Source organism: Typopeltis vanoorti, chromosome 10, assembly GCF_054136105.1.
Source record: "Typopeltis vanoorti isolate ZY-2024b chromosome 10, IOZ_Tvanoo_1.0, whole genome shotgun sequence".
Lineage (NCBI taxonomy): Eukaryota > Metazoa > Arthropoda > Arachnida > Uropygi > Thelyphonidae > Typopeltis > Typopeltis vanoorti.
The window spans coordinates 21,573,965-21,592,818 of NC_143558.1; the positions used below are offsets into that span (position 1 = coordinate 21,573,965).

Genomic DNA, 18,854 nt, shown 5'->3' on the forward strand with positions numbered 1-18,854 from the left:
AACGTAGTTAAGGATATAAATTAAATTAAACTTTAATAAATATTTTCCGATATTTCGGCAACGTCACGTTGCCATTTTCTAAAGGAACTTACAAAAAAGTTACGTGCACGTATGCACTACAACACAGAAACTGGAAATGAAGAGATGAAGCTATTGTTCTCCTAACAGTCCTGATGGTGCCCTCTAGCGGGCTAAGTAGGTGTTTTTGGCCATTGGGCTGAAGGTCTGCAGATGTAGGCCTCCCAAATTTGGGGCAGTCGCATACAACCAAATTTGTTGAGGTTTGGAGAATTTCTTAGGGCTGAGGCTGATTCCATAAAGAGTCTTTCAAATTTGTATTTGCTACGGTGTATCACTGTAGCTTTCTTCCACCATATTCTGTGGCGTGTATCCAGAGCATGGTCCGCAAGCCCAGAATGACTGTATTTGTGAAAACGGATGTAGTCCTTGTGTTCCGAAATTCTGATAGTTGCTGTCCTGCCTGTTTGGCCAAAGTAAGACAGTTTACAACTGCAAGGGACCTGGTAAACACCAGGTAGGTCTAGGGGAAGTGGTTGGTCTTTAGTGGAGCGGATAAGGGATGCCAATTTTCTGTAAGGTTTGTAACAGGAGGTCAGGTCATGTTTTTTTAAGATTTTGGTAATCTTTTCCGAGGTTCCTCGGATATAGGGAATGGTGATGGATTTAGAGTAATCCTTGTTGTGGGGGGGGGGAGGGGATCTGTGGTTTGTAGGTTCTAATATTTTTTGGATTTTTTTGGGGGGGGGGAGCCATTAGCTGAGAAAGTGTTGAGGATGTGATTTAGTTCAGTGTTTAGGGCCAAGTCGTTTGAACAGATTAGTTTAGCCCTGTTGTATAATGTTTTCACTACTCCATATTGTTGTGAGGGGGGGGGGATTGTTGGTGAATGTATCTGCCTGTATGGGTGGGTTTTCTGTAAACTGAGAAAACCAAGGATCTATTAGGCTGGCGGGTGACTAGTGTGTCTAGGAAAGGGAGGCTGTTGTTTTCCTCTTTTTCCAGAGTGAATTTCACTCTGGAAAAAGAGGAAAAGCGCCTCAGAAAAGATTACCAAAATCTTAAAAAAACATGATCTGACCTCCTGTTACAAACCTTACAGAAAATTGGCATCCCTTATCCACTCCACTAAAGACCAACCACTTCCCCTAGACCTACCTGGTGTTTACCAAGTCCCTTGCAGTTGTAAACTGTCTTACTTTGGCCAAACAGGCAGGACAGTGAATATCAGAATTTCGGAACACAAGGACTACATCCGTTTTCACAAATACAGTCATTCTGGGCTTGCGGACCATGCTCTGGATACACGCCACAGAATACGGTGGAAGAAAGCTTATACAAATTTGAAATACAAATTTGAAAGACTCTTTATGGAATCAGCCTCAGCCCTAAGAAATTCTCCAAACCTCAACAAATTTGGTTGTATGCAACTGCCCCAAATTTGGGAGGCCTACATCTGCAGACCTTCAGCCCAACAGCCAAGAACACCTACTTAGCCCGCTAGAGGGCACCATCAGGACTGTTAGGAGAACAATAGCTTCATCTCTTCATTCCCAGTTTCTGTGTTGTAGTGCCTACGTGCACGTAACTTTTTTGTAAGTTCCTTTAGAAAATGGCAATGTGACGTTGCCGAAATATCGGAAAATATTTATTAAAGTTTAATTTAATTTATATCCTTAACTACGTTGTTCTATTCCTTAAGTGTTTTAATAATGCATAACCAACGTATAAGCCTGTCTACGAGAATGATCATTAATTAATTGATGAGGTTCCTAGTAATGAAGAAAGTGGTTGTTGATGGCCTTCTGCATCACTTTTATGAATGTTGAGGTGAGGGCAGTGGAATGATAGTTTGATGGCTGACCATTGCCTCCCTTTTTAGGGATAGGCTGGATAAAAGCTTGCTTCCATGCTATGTGGTAAATAAATGCTATATGAGTATGACAGCTTATATAAGGTATTACAGGATGGATGCTGATTCTGGAATACAAGTTTTTAGTACAACTGGAGGGATACCATATGGACTATAATAAATTTAGTTTAATTCTTTATCCAAGTGTAAGCAAACAAAGTTTGCCCCTGAAGTATCTTCAGGACTGAGGCAACTCGTGGTAAAGGTGGACCAAGCTCACATTACTCCTTGTCTTAGTATCTGCCATAATGCAAAGCACATCTCCTTGCTGACATGTACCAGCCTCAGAGATGGTGATACCAAGGTGGAAGCAATGGAGAAGTCATATTTACCTATATGAGTTGCCAAAAGGTGTATCACTTTATTATTAAATTACTCTGGATTTAGAGAAAGATGTTGGACCATATGGACCAAGAGATAAATTGGCATCAAGGATACTCATTATTTTTCTGACAGTAATGAGTATCGTTGATAATAGAAGATTTGTCACAGTCAACTAAACAAGAGCCTTACCTTTCAGAGGTGTGACCACCAGAGTGAGAAGCATAGCATGGTTGCAGTTTTGCTCAACAGCCCTAGTGAGGGACAAAGAGGACTCAACTGCCATTTAAACAGGAGGTAAGCTTAGTTCATTTGGCTCTCACATAGTCTACTTTAGACTTGTTGATATTTTTTTACAGTTGTTATAGGCTGTAGTGTAAGCTGCATGAGAAGATGAAATCTTTTAACTTGATTCATAGAATATATGCTGAATTGTTATCTTGGACTGCTTTGGCAGATTTATTGGAGAACATACGCTTGTACAGATGTTATAGGTTTTGAGTGGATAAAAGGTGCTTATTTCAGAAAGAATAATTTAATTCATTTGGTCAAAACAAGTGCTTGGATCAGGAGGGAGGGGAGGGACAATAATCAGACCATGAAATGTTGCATAGAAATCCTGAAGTCCCAGTTGTTACCATTGTAGTGGTATCATAGGATACAAGGCTGAGAGGAGAAACATCGACCACCCAGGTTATTATGGTCACAGTTGCCAAGAGGAGAGATAATATGAATGGTGTTAAGGTCCACAGTGTTGGAAGAATGATGAGGATTATTGTATTCTGGTAGGTTGGACAGTTTTTGTTCATTACATATAGATCATTACTAGCAGCAAACAGTTCTGCTTCTCTTCTTCTTCCCTCTACTTCCAGCATGGTCTGTGAAGTTAGAGAACGGGAGCCAGATTGTAATTATGAAGTCTCTGAGGAAGATGATCTCATATATGGATAATTATTATTATCCTAAGACCCCACAGAGTCACAGACTCATCTCCCATCCCATTCATGTGCCATCTCCTATCCAGGAGATGGCACATGAATGGTGCACATGGTAGTCAACCATTATGTGATTCATAGTTAACTACGGACATAATGACATGTGGTGAGTGCCCTACTCTTCCACATATTGGCATAAGTATTCATGGCTGTGTGTGTTCACAGCACTAGTTTGTCTGTTCTGAGGGATGAAAAACCTGAGTTTCCAGGTGAAAAATCCCTCTACTTCCATATGAGACCAGATAAAGGTTCCTCCCGTCATGGACAGGAATCGAACCAACCAAAGGGCTACGTCCATACCGACTGAACCACAGACTCGTCTAAGAGATCCCTCTTGTCATACCACACCTTAAACAAATTCAAATTCTTTGCAGACACCATACTCTCAGGCATTGCATTCCAATCATTCACAACTTTCCGTGCAAAGACCTGCTTCTCGCTTCCTTGCTCAAACCCTCCTTATACAGCTTCCAGGGATGACCTCTCTTGTTCTCTCCCAATTTCTCACCATGTTATGAAAAACTTCTTCAATGTTAATTCTATAACAACCCCTTACTTATTTGTACATCTCTATCATATCACCCCCTCCTCCTATCCACTAGACTCTGCAAATTGCATCGTCTCAACCTTTCTTCATATTCAACATTCTGGAGATCAGAAACTATTTTGTTCAATTGTCTCTGGACCCTCTCCAACATCTCTTCATCTTTTTGAAAACCAGGTGACCAAATCTGTGCACAGTAGTCCATATGTAGCCTAATCAGAGCCTTATACAATGGAACCAGAATCTCCTTACTTCTACAAATCAATGCCCTCTGCATCATTCTCAGAATTCATTGCATTGTCCTCACATATTGCCAAAATTGTCCTCTAAATTTCAGATCCTTATCTGCCATCACCCCAAGATCTCCCATTTCCTTCACCTCCAAAAATATATCATTAACAAGAGTAAATTCTATATTCCATCTTTGTTTTCTAATTTGGAATCTAGAGTGTAAATTCTACATTCCAAATTTTAAAACCTTACATTTTGGAAGATGGAACTGTCATCCCCATTCTCATGCTCATTCGCTTAGTCTATTCAAGTCCATACACCATAGCATCTGCTCTACTCATCCTAGTTCATTCCAACTTTGCATCATCTGCAAACACCTGTATATCCCCATTCAAATCTTATCCGATATCCTTAACATACAGGTTAAACAGCAATGGCCCTAAAACAGACCCATGAAGCACACCACTAGTGCCTTTCCTCTTTGGGCTATTGCTCCTTCATACACAACTTGTTGATACCTATCAGACAGCTAATCTCCAATCCAATGCTGCTGTCACCTTATTGTGATAAGTAAGTAGGTTACTAAAACGTTACTGCTCTTTAGCATATTTGTGCTGTCCATCACAATTCTATATTGCTGTCCATCACAATTCAGATAATACCATTGTTGTCAGCCTAATTCTGAATCCTGATTCTCACCAATCTTGCCACCACTTGAACCAAAACACCTGACACACACACACAGATTGGCCTATAATTTGATGCTTGAATTCTGTCACCTCCTTTATGAAGTGTACAGTTTTGCCTTCCTTTCACTCCTTTGGAACTTGACCCAGAGTAAGACTCATATTAAACAGATATGTCAAGGCAGATGCCAGATGTCCTCATCCACTGCTCTCAAACTTTCTATAATGTCACATTCAGAAGGATGAAAGACCTTTATGAACTACTCATTAAATATCTCAACTATATCCACTATGGCAGTTGTCCTTATACCACTTTCTCCTACATATCAAAAGTACTCTCTGTTTTTGTTTTTTTTTTTCATTAGCTAACTGCTGCTCATACTTCACTTTTGTTATCCTTACCAACTGAGTCACCCTCCTTGCTTGTTCTTTGTATTTCTCATATAATTGATTATTACCACTCCTCTTATGTTGCATCCATAATGCCTTTTTTTCTCTATATTGCATGCTTAATCTCTTGATTCATCCATTTCACATCTACCTTATTTAACCTTCTGACCTTTTGGAATACATTTAGACATTTTTTCTTTTAGGGTTACACAGCAGTCAGCATTCATAGTGAAGAATTTATGGAGACACAACACGTGTTAGAATAATTACTTTACTTATCATTAAGAAAGTGACATTTAACGTTTTTGTGTAGTGTAGTGTAGTGTCATGTAGCTTGTATCCTGTACATATGTGTATTTTCCTGGTGATGACCTCAATACAGAGGTCAAAATGTTGAATATTACTTTCTTAATGATAAGTAAAGTAATTATTCTAACACATGTGTGTGGTGTCTCCATAAATTCTTCACTATGAAAATTTAGACATTGCTTCTATAGATAGTTCTTGAATATTATCTGAGCAGCAGTGATCTTCTTCCCACTCAATTCCTCATTCCATGCTACAGCTGCAAGCAGTTTCCTGAGGTTCTCATAATTGCCAGCCTTGTGATTCCACATATACCCTTTCCTCACAGAAGCCCTCACACGGCTGGACCACCCAGGTAATCACTTCATGGTCCTCTCACCAACTGGAGGGAGATTTGATTATTATAAACATCAAACTTGATGTTTATAATAACATCAAGTTTGATGTTATTATAAAGATTTATGATTTTGGTTTTTATTGTTACTGTGTGCAATAGAATCTTGCTTGCATAATGAAAACTACAGTCACAGTAACTCGACTACTTACCATCAAAATTGTAAAAATGTAATGATCTCTTAGTTTTTGTAATTTGAACTGCTAAACCTTTGAGTATAATTATATACACTATGAATTTTGAGTTTGTTATGATAATGCAGTCAAGATCTTATTTGTTCACCACAGTGGCTAAGAGTGAGCGCCAAAATATTCAAAAGACAACAAGATTGACTGATTTCCACTGCTTTTAAGTGATTTGTGCACTTTCATGCAATTATTTATGTGTGTGTGTATCAGGAGGATGAGAAAAGAAAAAAATCATATTCAATTATATTATTTTATCATGAAAAAAATAATAATAAAGTTATATTTTCCCCCTAACTTCCTTCAGTGTAAAGATGAATTTGAATGGATCAAAGTGACTTCTGTTCAAGCAAGTTTTGCTGCTCAGTCTGCTAATAATAGCCCAAGTATTGCTTGTGGAATTATCTCCCAACAAAATAAAGCATTACTTGCATCATTGAAGGATAAATCATCAAAAAAAAAATCCTCTGGCAAAGTTACTCGTGCTTCACAGAAAGGTATGTGAATTGGAATAGTTATAATGTATTTTAAAAATTTTGATATACTAAATGAAAGATATTCCAGTTTAGACCAAGATGCAAATAATTTTATATTTCTTGGATATCAGCATGACAAGCTTTTGTTTTATGTTTTCCAGCAGATAAGATTCTGAAAATAATTATGCCCAACCAGAGACACACCTTCTGAGATCATTTAGTAATCGATAAGACTTTTTCGCAAAGTTTCTTAAATGTTAGGTAGTCATCTTTTAATGCGTTCTGTTGATTTGAGCATGCATAGTCTGCACTTTTAGCTGACAGGCATTATAAGAATGATTGTTTACTTCTGCTATTTGGTTTCATAAAGAAAAACAGATGTGTAGTATGCATATGGCCATATTTTTTTGCTATTTTTTTTATTTTTGAAGGGAATAGGATATAGGGAGAAAAAGTGATTGTAGCATTAATTAAGGCAGCTCTTAATTTATGATTTAAAAGATTTTTCCTAATAAAATTTTTTGACTAGTTAACAAGACATATTTTTGCTTCTATTTGATGCTTCTTGGATGTTCAAGAATGCAACTTTTAAATATATGCTCATAGATCTTTGAGTTGCGTAAAATTGAACAGAATCATTTTGTATTTAAAAACCATCACTCTCTCAGATATACTCAATTGTTATTATTGCAAAAAATTTCATTGCAAAATTTTATTGCAAAAAATTTCTTTTTTATTCTTTCTTTTCATTATTTTTAAAGACTTTTAGTAATTTAGGATACCTTTACTATGATATTAAGGTTGCTTAATTCTAAAAAGCTAACTACTGCATAAAAGTTTCTAATTTAACAAGAACACTTCTGTCAGAAAAGATAGGGATAAAAAATTAGAGATTATTCCTAAAAACTATCTTTCTCCATTCTGTGAAAAATCTCTTCCACGTTAGTAATCACCCCATATCACTCCTCTTCCTATTCACCAGGCTTTGCAAATAGGAAGAGGATGAGGAGTGATATGCTCAATCTGTCCTCATATCTGACATTCCAAAGACATGACACAGTAGTCACACCTCTCCTCTGGACCCTTTCCAGTACACCATTATTCCCCTTGATATACAGATGATTAAAACTGCACACAATAATTCATATGCAGTCTGATCAAGCAGTGTTCAGTGGAACAGTAACATCATAACCTCTTTACTTCTGCATGTCAGTATCCTCCTTATCATGCCAGAATCCATTGTAACATCCTCCTAATTCTAGTGAAGTGGTCCTTAAATCTCAGGATCTTTTGAATGGTATACTCTACATTCCAAATTTCAAAACCTTATGCTTTGAGGCACTTACCTAGACTATTCCCACTCACTTTACCACTTGTGTATGATTGGAATCAAGAAGTTGTTGATTCCAATCTCTCTTATCTTAGTCTCTTATCCAACTCAATATTATATTATCCGTCTCCATCCATCACAGTTTTATTATCAGCTTGCCATGTGGTAATCCCATTCAGTTTTATTACAAACCTGCCTTTGTGAAAAGTCCTAAAAGCAATTTGCAAAATATAACTACTGTATAAGCATATTCTTTATCCAATGTATTTGTATCCTATTTTAATGTTTTCATATGCATATTGAATCTAACATTAGACTTTTCTGATTCTAAAACACCTTCTTTACAAACTGTTCTCTTGAAAGTCTATATAACACCTATTAGAATCTCACATTCATACTTTTTTAGTATGAATCAGATAAGCAATGTTTTTAAAATGTTTTTAATACTTCAGTTGTTTTTTTTTTATTCTCATGTCCTCTTCCTTTAAGTTCTCATATTATTTCATACAATTTAAATCATAGATGCTCTGAATAAGCTGTGCTCTTTGTATAATATAAATAGCTATTTCTTTTACAAAGAATAACTTTTTTAGTATGCAATAAACGGTATTTGCAACTGACAGGTTACTGTGATTTTGCTGGGCAGTTCAAAATCAACTGTGGCAAGCTGTGAATCTTTGAGATTTTTGAATTAGCATTTAATATAGCATAAAGGACCATTCAGATATAAATAATGAAATCACAAGCTTAAATTAAAAGCTACCCTTTATTTTGTTGTTATTGTAGTGGAACACTGGAACATACTGAAGCATGCTGTCACCTCTGTTAATAAGTTGTCATTTCTGTGTAGTGTGCAAATAAAAAAAAAATTATACTTTTTTTGAGAAAGCGAGTGTGATTGTGGAGCTTGTGTGTATCTTAATAAGTTACAGCTTAATGGTGACAAGGCATAACAAGGGTAATGAAATGCAATATATCATTGTTTGGGAAGTTCAACATGCATGGCTATGTTATATATAGTGTGTACATAATGTATTCATTAGTGAGGATGAGAGATTTGCAGGTACAGAGTGAAAAAGTTTGTTTTGAGAGCACAAGAGAGAGAGAGAGAGTGAGAAGGTGTAGTCACGTTTAATCATAATAATGATTAAGCACACAAAATGAGATCATGGTGGAGCTAGAAAGTAGCAACTCATCTAAAGTAGTGAAGGATGGTGAACAAATAATGGAAAAGTGAATTGGAATTAAGATATACAAAGAGAAGATTAGTGGTGAGAAGTGGCTTATGAAAGAAATTGTGTGCTTGTGAAGAAGACTCCTGACACATGACACATTTTTCTGCTACAGATAAAGAAAGAAACAGAAAAAATTATGGAAGTCTGAAAAGAAGAGTGGTATTGTATTGTAGTATTGTATAGTGATCCATGATTGGGGTTTACTTGATGAAAATTGTCAAAAATCATATTTTCCTGGAGTATAGATTACAGATGTGAATGCGCCTATTGGATTACATAGAAGAAAACAGTGGATATATTGTTCACAGGTACAAATGATTGGAAAGATGATGTGTGGTATGAGAAAGGATGCGAAAGTGTCACAGGAGGAAGTGAAAAAGAAGAATGTGAGAAAATAAAGATTGTAAATGTCTTGCCAAGGTATTATTATTAAGATCTGATCTCATGTGTGATACTGTGTATCTCCCACATTGTGTACCTCCCTCATTGTGCGTATCTCCCCACAATGAGTCTAAGACTCATTGTGGGGAGATACACACTATCATACACACAAAGTTCATTCAACCATGTCTTAAACGGATTCAGTGTGTTCATCTCTATGCTGTATTTGGTCACTTATTAAATATTAAACTGGAACTTTATATTGGCTTTATATTTTTCAAAAAATCTCTGGTAAACTAATAAAAGCCAATATAAAGTTCCAATTTAATGATTCAGTGTGTTTCAGTTTAATGATTCACAACACACTCATAATGATAAGAATAAATTTGAGGAGGGCTATGATAAGATGAGCTGCTGTGTGACTTATGTAAGAGGCATGGTATACAATTTATAGATTTATGGAGTGAAACTGATTGATGAAAAAACTTATTGTGAATGATAGCCTGTATTTAAATGAATTTGATAAAGTTGGGTGTTTTGAAAAAAAAAAGTGCCAGTTTGAGAAAGAAAGTGAAATATTAGTAAACAAACAGGTGCTTGTGTGTGTGTGTGCTTGCGTGCGTGCATGTGTGTGTGTGTGTACATGATTGGTGAAAAAACTTATTGTGAATGATAGCCTGTATTTAAATGAATTTGATAAAGTTGGGTGTTTTGAAAAAAAAAAAGTGCCAGTTTGAGAAAGAAAGTGAAACCAGAGCTATTAGGAAACAAACAGGTGCTTGTGTGTGTGTGTGTGTGTGTGTGTGTGTGCGCATGCTTGCATGCATGCATGTGTGTGTGTACATGCATAAGCACCTTTCAGGTGAGAATGAGCATGATAAGAATGTTGAATGGAGTTTCCCAGTCTCAAATCTATATGGGACTCATTAAAAGATGAAAGAATACCTAGCAGACCAAGGGGATATTGCAGTTCATGTTTACTAATGCCAGAATTCTCAGAAATAAGGGCAAGGAGCTTTTGGCATTGGTTAGTTCAACTTGGCCAAAAATTATAGGTCTCAGTGAAACTCTGTTAACAGTGGAGAATATCATTACAGGGCTAGAATGTAAAGGTTTTATTTATTTATTTACTTTTTTTTTATGGAACTGTTTCTGACACTTCCCACCATAAGCATTCATCAAAATTATTTCACCATAGCCATTCTTCCTTTTACTTGCCACATACCAAAGGTAATCCCAAAGAGTGAGTGCTGTTGTATGCATGTGCATATAACAGCACTCAAACAGTGCTATTATATGAACGTGTGGTTTGTATGTGCTGACAGCTGTAAATGATTTACTGATGGATTAATGGTTTATGTGCTGTTCAAGTGGTTAACAATATTTATGGCTAGACTAGGCATAATTATTACTATTATTACGGGCAACTCCAGGGAGTCATTAGACTCATCGAGGGAGGCCCCAAATCATATTCATCACAACTATTTGACATTCATACAGTATCTATCATACCTCGCCTTAAACTCATTCACTGTCACAGCATCCACCACAGACTCAGGGAGCGCATTCCACTCATTCACTACTCTAAAAGTAAAGAACCCAGCTCTAACACCTTTACTAACCACACTTTTGCCCAGTTTCCATGGATGTCCCCTAGTCCTCCCACAACCAGCCCTGTTCTCAAAAATATTTTCTGAATTAATTTTATAGAAACCCTTCAGTAATTTGAATGTCTCAATCATATCTCCCCTTCTCCGCCTATCAACCAATTTTTGCAACCCACAAATCCTCAACCTGTTCTCATACGGTTCATTCCACAGACCTGCTATCATCTTGGTCACTCGCCTCTGGATCCTCTCCACCTCCTCCCCATCAAGAAGAAACCTAGGTGACCAAATCTGAGCACAGTAGTCTAGATGGGGTCTTATCAAGGCTCGATACAGAGGAACAATAACCTGCTTGTCTCTGCTTGTCAACGTATTCTTCAGCAACCAAGTGATTTGATGAGCTGATTTGGCCACTTTTGCAATGTGTCCCCTAAATTTCAATTCCTTATCTACCAACACTCCTAAATCTCGTGCCTCATCAATTTCCTGGAGCACGGTTCCACCAATGCAGTAAACTGCCGCCAATCTTTTCACCCCAAAATGCATAACCTTACATTTTGCCACATTAAACTGACATCCATTCTCCTTAGCCCAGACCTCCAATCTATCCAAATCATCCTGCAAAATTTTGACGTCATCTGCATTCACTATTGCCCTACCCAACTTCGCATCATCCGCAAACAAATGAACTGTTCCTCTCAGATCCTTTCCTATATCATTTATGAACAAATTAAACAGCAGTGGTCCAAGAACAGATCCTTGTGGCACACCACTAGTCACAGGCCGTCTTGTGGACTCTACTCCTGAGTAAACCACTCTCTGATATCTCTCCGTCAACCACCCTCCTATCCATCTCACCAACCCTATGTCCATTCCCATATGCTGCAATTTACTGATTAGAATTCCATGTGGAATCCTGTCAAAGGCCTTGGCAAGGTCCAGTAGAATCACCGTAAACCCATTACCCTTATCCAGTTCAGCCGTCACTGTGTTATAATACGTGAGCAAGTTACTGAGGCATGACCTACCCTTCACAAAACCATGCTGTCCCCGATACAGTATCCCATTTTCTTCTATCCAATCTTGTATTTTCCTCTTGACTATTTTCTCTAAGACCTTGATAATGATTCCTGTTATGCTGATTGGCCGGTAATTTTCAACAGCAGCCTTGGAACCACCTTTGTGCAGTGGAACTATTTTACCCTCTTTCCACCCCCTGGGGACTGACCCAGTCCTGAGGCTCAAATTAAACAAAATGGTCAAGGGCACTGACAATTCTTTGGCCGCTTCACGTACGACACGAGCTGGTATACCATCCAATCCCACAGATGTATTGACATTGAGGTTCTGTAATAGACTAGTTACCTCTACTTCATTCATCACAATTCCAGTATAAGCTGTTGGTTCTTCCATTCCTGCAAAGTCTCCACCTGGATGATATACTCTTGCAAAGTGCTCGCTCAGTAATTCCACAATATCGACTGATTCAGTTACCTCCCTACCCTCAGCATTTTTTAAGATCATTCTACCATGAGCATTTTTCCTTTTACTTGCAACATATTGAAAAAACTGTTTGGGATTCTCTTTAGCCTGCGTGGCCAATTTCCTTTCGTAATCTGCTTTTGCTTTTCTTACCACCCTTGTTACCATCCTGGCCTGAGCTTTATACTGTTCCTGCGCCTGATGGTCACCCTTCTCCTTAAAATTCCTCCACAATTGTTTCTTTTTTTGCAGCTCAAGCTTAATAGTGTTATTCATCCATTTAACTCCTAATTGATTTATTATTCGGACTCTTGGTATACAGTCAACCATTGCTTCCTGCAAACAGTTCTTAACCACCTCCCATGCACTATCAACATCCAGCCCTTGCAGTTTTACATGCCATGGCATTGAGCCAAGCACACACCTAAGCTTGTCATACTTACCAGCCTGGTAATTCCACATGTACCCTGTCTTAATTGTAAATTCGACTCCTTTAGCCACCTCCCAAGTCATGACTTTATGGTCACTCTCACCAATTGGTGGCAATATGGTCATGTTCATTACAGCCACATTCTCGGTTGCAATTACTAGGTCCAGCACTCTCTGCCCCCTGGTATTTTCCAATACATGTTGCCGTAGATAGTTGTCCCTTAATAACCGCATAAAATCCAATTCCTTCCTTCCATGTGCCCTCTCCTCTTTCCAGTCAATGTTACCATAATTGAAATCACCCATAATAATTACCCTCCTTCCACTCATTTCTTCTATTTGCTTATGCATACTATCCCCACCATCCACTCCATCACCCGGTCTATAGCAGCACCCAATTGTATATTTTGTTCTGCTGGATTGTATCTCACACCAAACAGCCTCAAATCCGCTTTTTTCCCCATCATGCAGTTCAACTTCTATACTCCTTGGCTGAAGATCATCAGCTCTCATCAATAACACTCCTCCCCCCTTTTTATTCACCCTGTCACTCCTGAACACGCTATACCTGTCGCATTCAATCCCACTAGCTTTATCATCTTCTGTCAGCCATGTTTCACTAATACCGACAACCTCTGGCCTGGAAGTGCCAACCATGGCCAAAAACTCTTCCTTCTTGTTCCTAATACTCCTGGCATTAGTGTACATGAATCGCAGAAGCCCATTTGTCCCATCCTTACTTTGATGCCTTATACTAACTATCCCATTCTGATTTGTTGTCCGTTGTACTCGCTCGGGCATAATATACTCATTCATACACTTAACTGCCCCCCTAAAGTCAGTATATCTACTCCCCCCCCTCTTAATAAATCTAGTTTCGACCACAGAGAATCACATGGACATCACAGAGAATCCTGCTTTTATCATAATTTTGAATTCTTAGTCCTCCCCAATCTTTCCAATACTTATATAACCCCAGGCATACACAGATCAGCCTATCACTTTATTCCTATAACTTCTGTTATAAATTGGAACAATTTTACTTCTTTATATTTTAGGACACTCTTTAAGCCCTGTTATGGTACTTGACAAACAGGTATGCAAGATTACAACTGCAAATTCAGATGAATCAGCTTGTGGCAATTTGTATAGCTGACAATTTCAAGTAGAAAGCAGGTGCACATTAAAATTTTTAAATCGAGCATAAAGGAGCCACATTGTAGCACTCAACAAGATAAAAGGCAAAAGGCTTAGCTAAGTGAATTTATTTGAAGGAAGTGCTTTTAGGAAGGAATAAATTTTCAGACTTGGATGTCTTGTAATGTCTTAAAGACATAATCTAGATGATTTCACATGGGGAAGAACTGGAAAGTCTGAAGAATGCTGCAGAATTACTGATATTGCCAGAGAGTTTGGACTTTCACATAGCATTGTATCCAGGCTCTGTGCAGCATTTCAAACCAATGGAATGTGTTCCAGACATTTGCTAAGAGATCAGCGTTGCTCTACCATGAAGCACAAAGACAGATTTTGGTTATAACAGCAAAACATAATCTGTGTGCTATGGCAGGTCAGCTTGCAAGTCAGCTCTATTCAAGCACAGGTACATGGATATCTCAACAAACTGTGAAAAGACATCTGCTCAAATAGACCAACGCTCCTGAAAGTCTGCATCCCTTTATCAGAGCTCATCGTAGAACACGTTTTCAGTGGTGTTGTAACCATAAAAATTGGACAAGACACCAGTGGGCTAATGTACTCTTTACAGACGAGAGTCGTTTTAGTCTTTCCTGCAATTCTAGACAATATTTGATCTGGCCTGAAAGTGGTACTACTTACCATTGGGAGAATGTTCTTGAAAGTGATAGATACGGTGGTGCCGGTAGATGTACGATAGATATGGTGTGGGAAGGCATTATACTTAATGGACGCTCCAAGCTACAAGTGCTGGAAAAAGGCAATATGACTGGCAAATGGTATTGTAACAAAGTTCTTCAACGTCATGTTTGATTTTTCCATGGTGCTGCAGGCAAAGAAGTCATTTTTATGGATGACAGTGCCACACCACATTGTACACAAGCAGTGAAGGTACTTCTGGAGACCAAAGATATTAATCGAATTGAGTGCCCAGCACGTTTCCTAAATTTCAATCCCATAGATCACATTTGGAACTCAATTGGGAGATGCATTGTTGCTTGAAATCCCCCCTCCAGAAAACAAAGAAGGCTTTATCTTTGCTTTGAATGAGGAGTGGACCAGTTTGCCTCCAGAACTCCTGACTCACTTGTTGCTAAGCATGGTATAATGTTGTGAGAGTTGCATCACAGTTTGGGGTGGACATATTTCATACTGAAATGTCTCTCCGCATAGTTTACCAAAAGGACTGTACTTTAATTCCTTAACTTTGTCCTTAGGAAATTTGTAACTTTCGCAAAAAATGTATTGGAATTTAATTTGTATGAATTTATACACATTTTTTGTTTAATATAATTTATTAGTATGCTGGCAATAAATTTGTCTGCATTTGGCTGTAGTGATGAAATTTTTTTCATATACAGGTAAAAATGTCATTCGTCTTTAGCTTTTGCACACTAGTGTAGTTCTTCCTGCACAATACCATCTGCACTCAAGTGCTTCATGTGCATTCATGAGGATGAAATACCCTGACCGGATAAATTGCTCATTTAATACTTCAGCTATATCCTCCCCCAGCAGTTATCAACCTACCATTTTCATCCACTAACATCCTCCCATAACCATTCTTTCATCTAATTGCCACACATCAGAAGACTACTCTAGGATTTTTCTTGGCCTGATTAGCTAATTTCTTCTCATACTGCACGTTTGCTATTCTTTCCAACTTCCTGACTTGCTCATTATATTTCTCATGCAACTGATTATTACTCTTCATCTTGTGCCTCTTGAGAAATTAGAGAAGGCTAAGTGTTTATAGCATTGAAATTTACAGTGTTATCCTCATTCCATTGATGCATAACAAGGAGATCAGGGTTTAGGACATTTGTTATTGTAGAGCTTGAAGCTTCTAATAATTGGAAACTACATGGTTTGTCAAATGAAAAAGGGGATTGGAATGTACTGTCATCAGTATAGCTATGAATAGGATTTGAAGTCATTGAAAGTAAGTCATTTATGTAAGGAGGAAGAGAGTGGGTGAAAGTACAAGACCCTAATGTGTACTCCAGCATTGGTAAGGGAAATCTGAGGAGAGAAAAAAACATGGCACATAATGAGTGATTAGAGAGGAAGTTGATGACCCATTTTCAAAAGGTAGATGGCATACCATAGGATGGCAAAGATACCTGCTCAGCAAACTACCATAGGATGGTAGTTTGCTGAGCAGGTGTCTTTGTCAGACCCAATCAAATGCCTTTTAGAAATGTTGCAGGCAATTACATGGGTTCTCCTAACTTTTCTATTTGCCCAAGAGTAGGTGGTGAAAGTTAGATCCATTCTGAATTGAGAGTGGCAAAATTCATATTGCTAGTGATTCAGTCTCCAGGTGGAGAAGAAGTTTACTTTGATGGCATTTTCCATTGTTTTTAAGAGAACTGAAGTGACAGCAGTTGGATGATACTTTGTTGGCTGACTTTTATTGAACATATACTAAAAATATTGACACATCCATAAGATGCACATGTTGCTAGCAGCATCATATGCATCATCGCCAATTTTTTAGTTGCCTCATCTGACTGATTTGATGTGACATCCATAGATGTTTGTAGGTTTCAAAGTGCAGATGATCTGTACACTTCTGAAATATTTTTGCAAGTGCATAATAACAGCTATTCTAAACATTGATTTTTCATTTATCATGAGTTTTAATATCAGTTTTCCCTACTGTAAATGAAAATGAAACATAACTGAGTTCCAAAGTTTAGAAATCTTCAAAGTTTAAATTAAAATATAAAAAATAAAATAAATTAGCCAAGAAGTATTTGAATGACTTATGAGTCAATAACAGTGATTTTAATTTATTGAGCAGCAGCCTCAATGAAATTATAGAGAAACAAGAAAGTTAATGGTGAATGAAAGATTTCAAGAAGTAAGATAGATGTGAAAAAGCAAGAGAATAAGAGAGGTGAGTCTGAAATGTGATGGTGGTGGTGGTGGCAAATCAGCAGGGAGAGAATAACAGTGATGGTTAGTAGAAGAGTGAGGAAGGAGAGAATGGGCATGCAAGATGGATAGCAAAATGGCGAAGGGAATCAGGGTAGACAGGAAGATATGGTAAGTTTTAAAAGAGGTATACTGTGAGTAGACATATCGATACAAAATAAATAACGGAAAAAACTCATGTACAAAGATTTAATAGTATAATTTTCGCTTGTGAGATGCCTGTGACACACAGGCGAAAATTATACTATTAAATAATCTTTGTACGTGAGATTTTTCCGTTATTAATATTGTATCGTTAGGAAGATATGGTATGGAAGCAGTGATGAATATATGTTTAAAGTAATCATATATGGGGATATAGGGGAGACTTCGAAGTCTAGTGTACAGGATTCAGAGCTGAGAGGTGGTTTGGACTAATTATGGACCCCACAATGAGTTGTTTTATTTGTTTATATTTGTAAACTAAGTGAGCAGTGGTTATATAAGTAAGCCCAATGTCATAAGATAGTAGAGTGTGATGATATCACTGTGATGTGCTTTACAGAAATATTCTGGAATTAATGTCACACTTGAAATGCATATTTAACAGTATTCTTTCTAAAGGAGAGTTTCTGGAATGGTAATAAGGTAATAAGCAGTAGGAGCCACAATTTGTTTGGTAACTGTAGGATTCTGTAATAGACAAGATCAAAAGAAGACAACTTCATTGGTATGGACATATTGAGAGAATGCCACCAAAAAGGCTATCCATCCTGCTTGGTATGCGAGATTAGAAGAAAAAAGAAAAAAAAAAGGAAGATCAAGAACAAAATGGATAACATCAATAAAGGTTAACTCCAGATTACAAACCTATAGACAGCTTACCACCCATGCAAGAAATCAAGACTCCTGGAGGTTGCTGTGGAAACACGGAAGACTCAACCCATCTCCAATGGAAGAGGACAGTAAGTAAGGATGATCTGCACACATGTCAGCACAGATCTGTTTGGAGGAAAATCACATTTAGCTGTTTACTTACCTTTACAATAGGGTGATAGATTGTATTGGAGTTTTGTGCAGAGGAGCAATATCCCAGATTAAGAAAGCATTAATAGTGTACTATAAGGGTATGTTTTAGAGAATAAAAAACAAGGGAATGGCAGTAGACAAGAACTTAAAATTCAAGGGCTACGTTGTAAGAATTGTGAGGACAAAACAGTGGATTAAGGCATGATGAGAAGAACATTGACATATAAAAAAAAAAAAAAAGGAAAAACACTGATTTTTGAAGAAATGAAGAGATATTGGAAAGGGTTTGCCAAAGTGTAACCAACTTAGCACTCCAGAAAGCTCAGTATGAGAAAAGATTAAGGGATGTCAGCTGCAGGGCCCAGTGGATAGGAAGGATCTACCATTACTTCAAGGTCCTGATACTCCTCTGCCTTCTTCAAAATACCCTCGACAATCTTACTCTTACCTTCCAAATTTCAAAACCTTATATTTACAACACTAAATTTGTATTCTCACTTAATATTACAGATATTCTATTCATATCCTCTTGTAGAACTAAATCTGCTCCATTCCTTCTAGTTCTCACCAATTTTGTACCATCTGCAGAGTTACTTTAACTAATTTATATTTAGATATGGCCATGCACAGTCTCATCACTATCCACCTCAAAAACTTGGTATTATCTCTACGCTAGTCAAATATGCCACTCACTCCTGTGTGAAGAAGAAGATATTAACAAAGAACTTCAGTTTCTTCTTACAACCTTTCAACAAAATGGTTATTCAAAACAAACAGTAATAAGTTA

At 37.5% G+C, this 18,854-nt stretch overlaps 1 protein-coding gene across 2 annotated transcripts in view; it reads left to right on the plus strand.

Annotated features, from left to right (window-relative positions):
- Window positions 1-18,854, plus strand: part of LOC150102217 (SANT and BTB domain regulator of class switch recombination) — a 213,683-nt gene that overhangs the window by 46,716 nt on the left and 148,113 nt on the right. For both annotated transcript variants that reach the window (XM_090399431.1, XM_090399432.1), the window contains exon 3: window positions 6,290-6,479. In XM_090399431.1, the coding sequence (XP_090255557.1) occupies window positions 6,290-6,479 (190 nt within the window). The remainder of the gene's footprint in view (window positions 1-6,289; window positions 6,480-18,854) is intronic.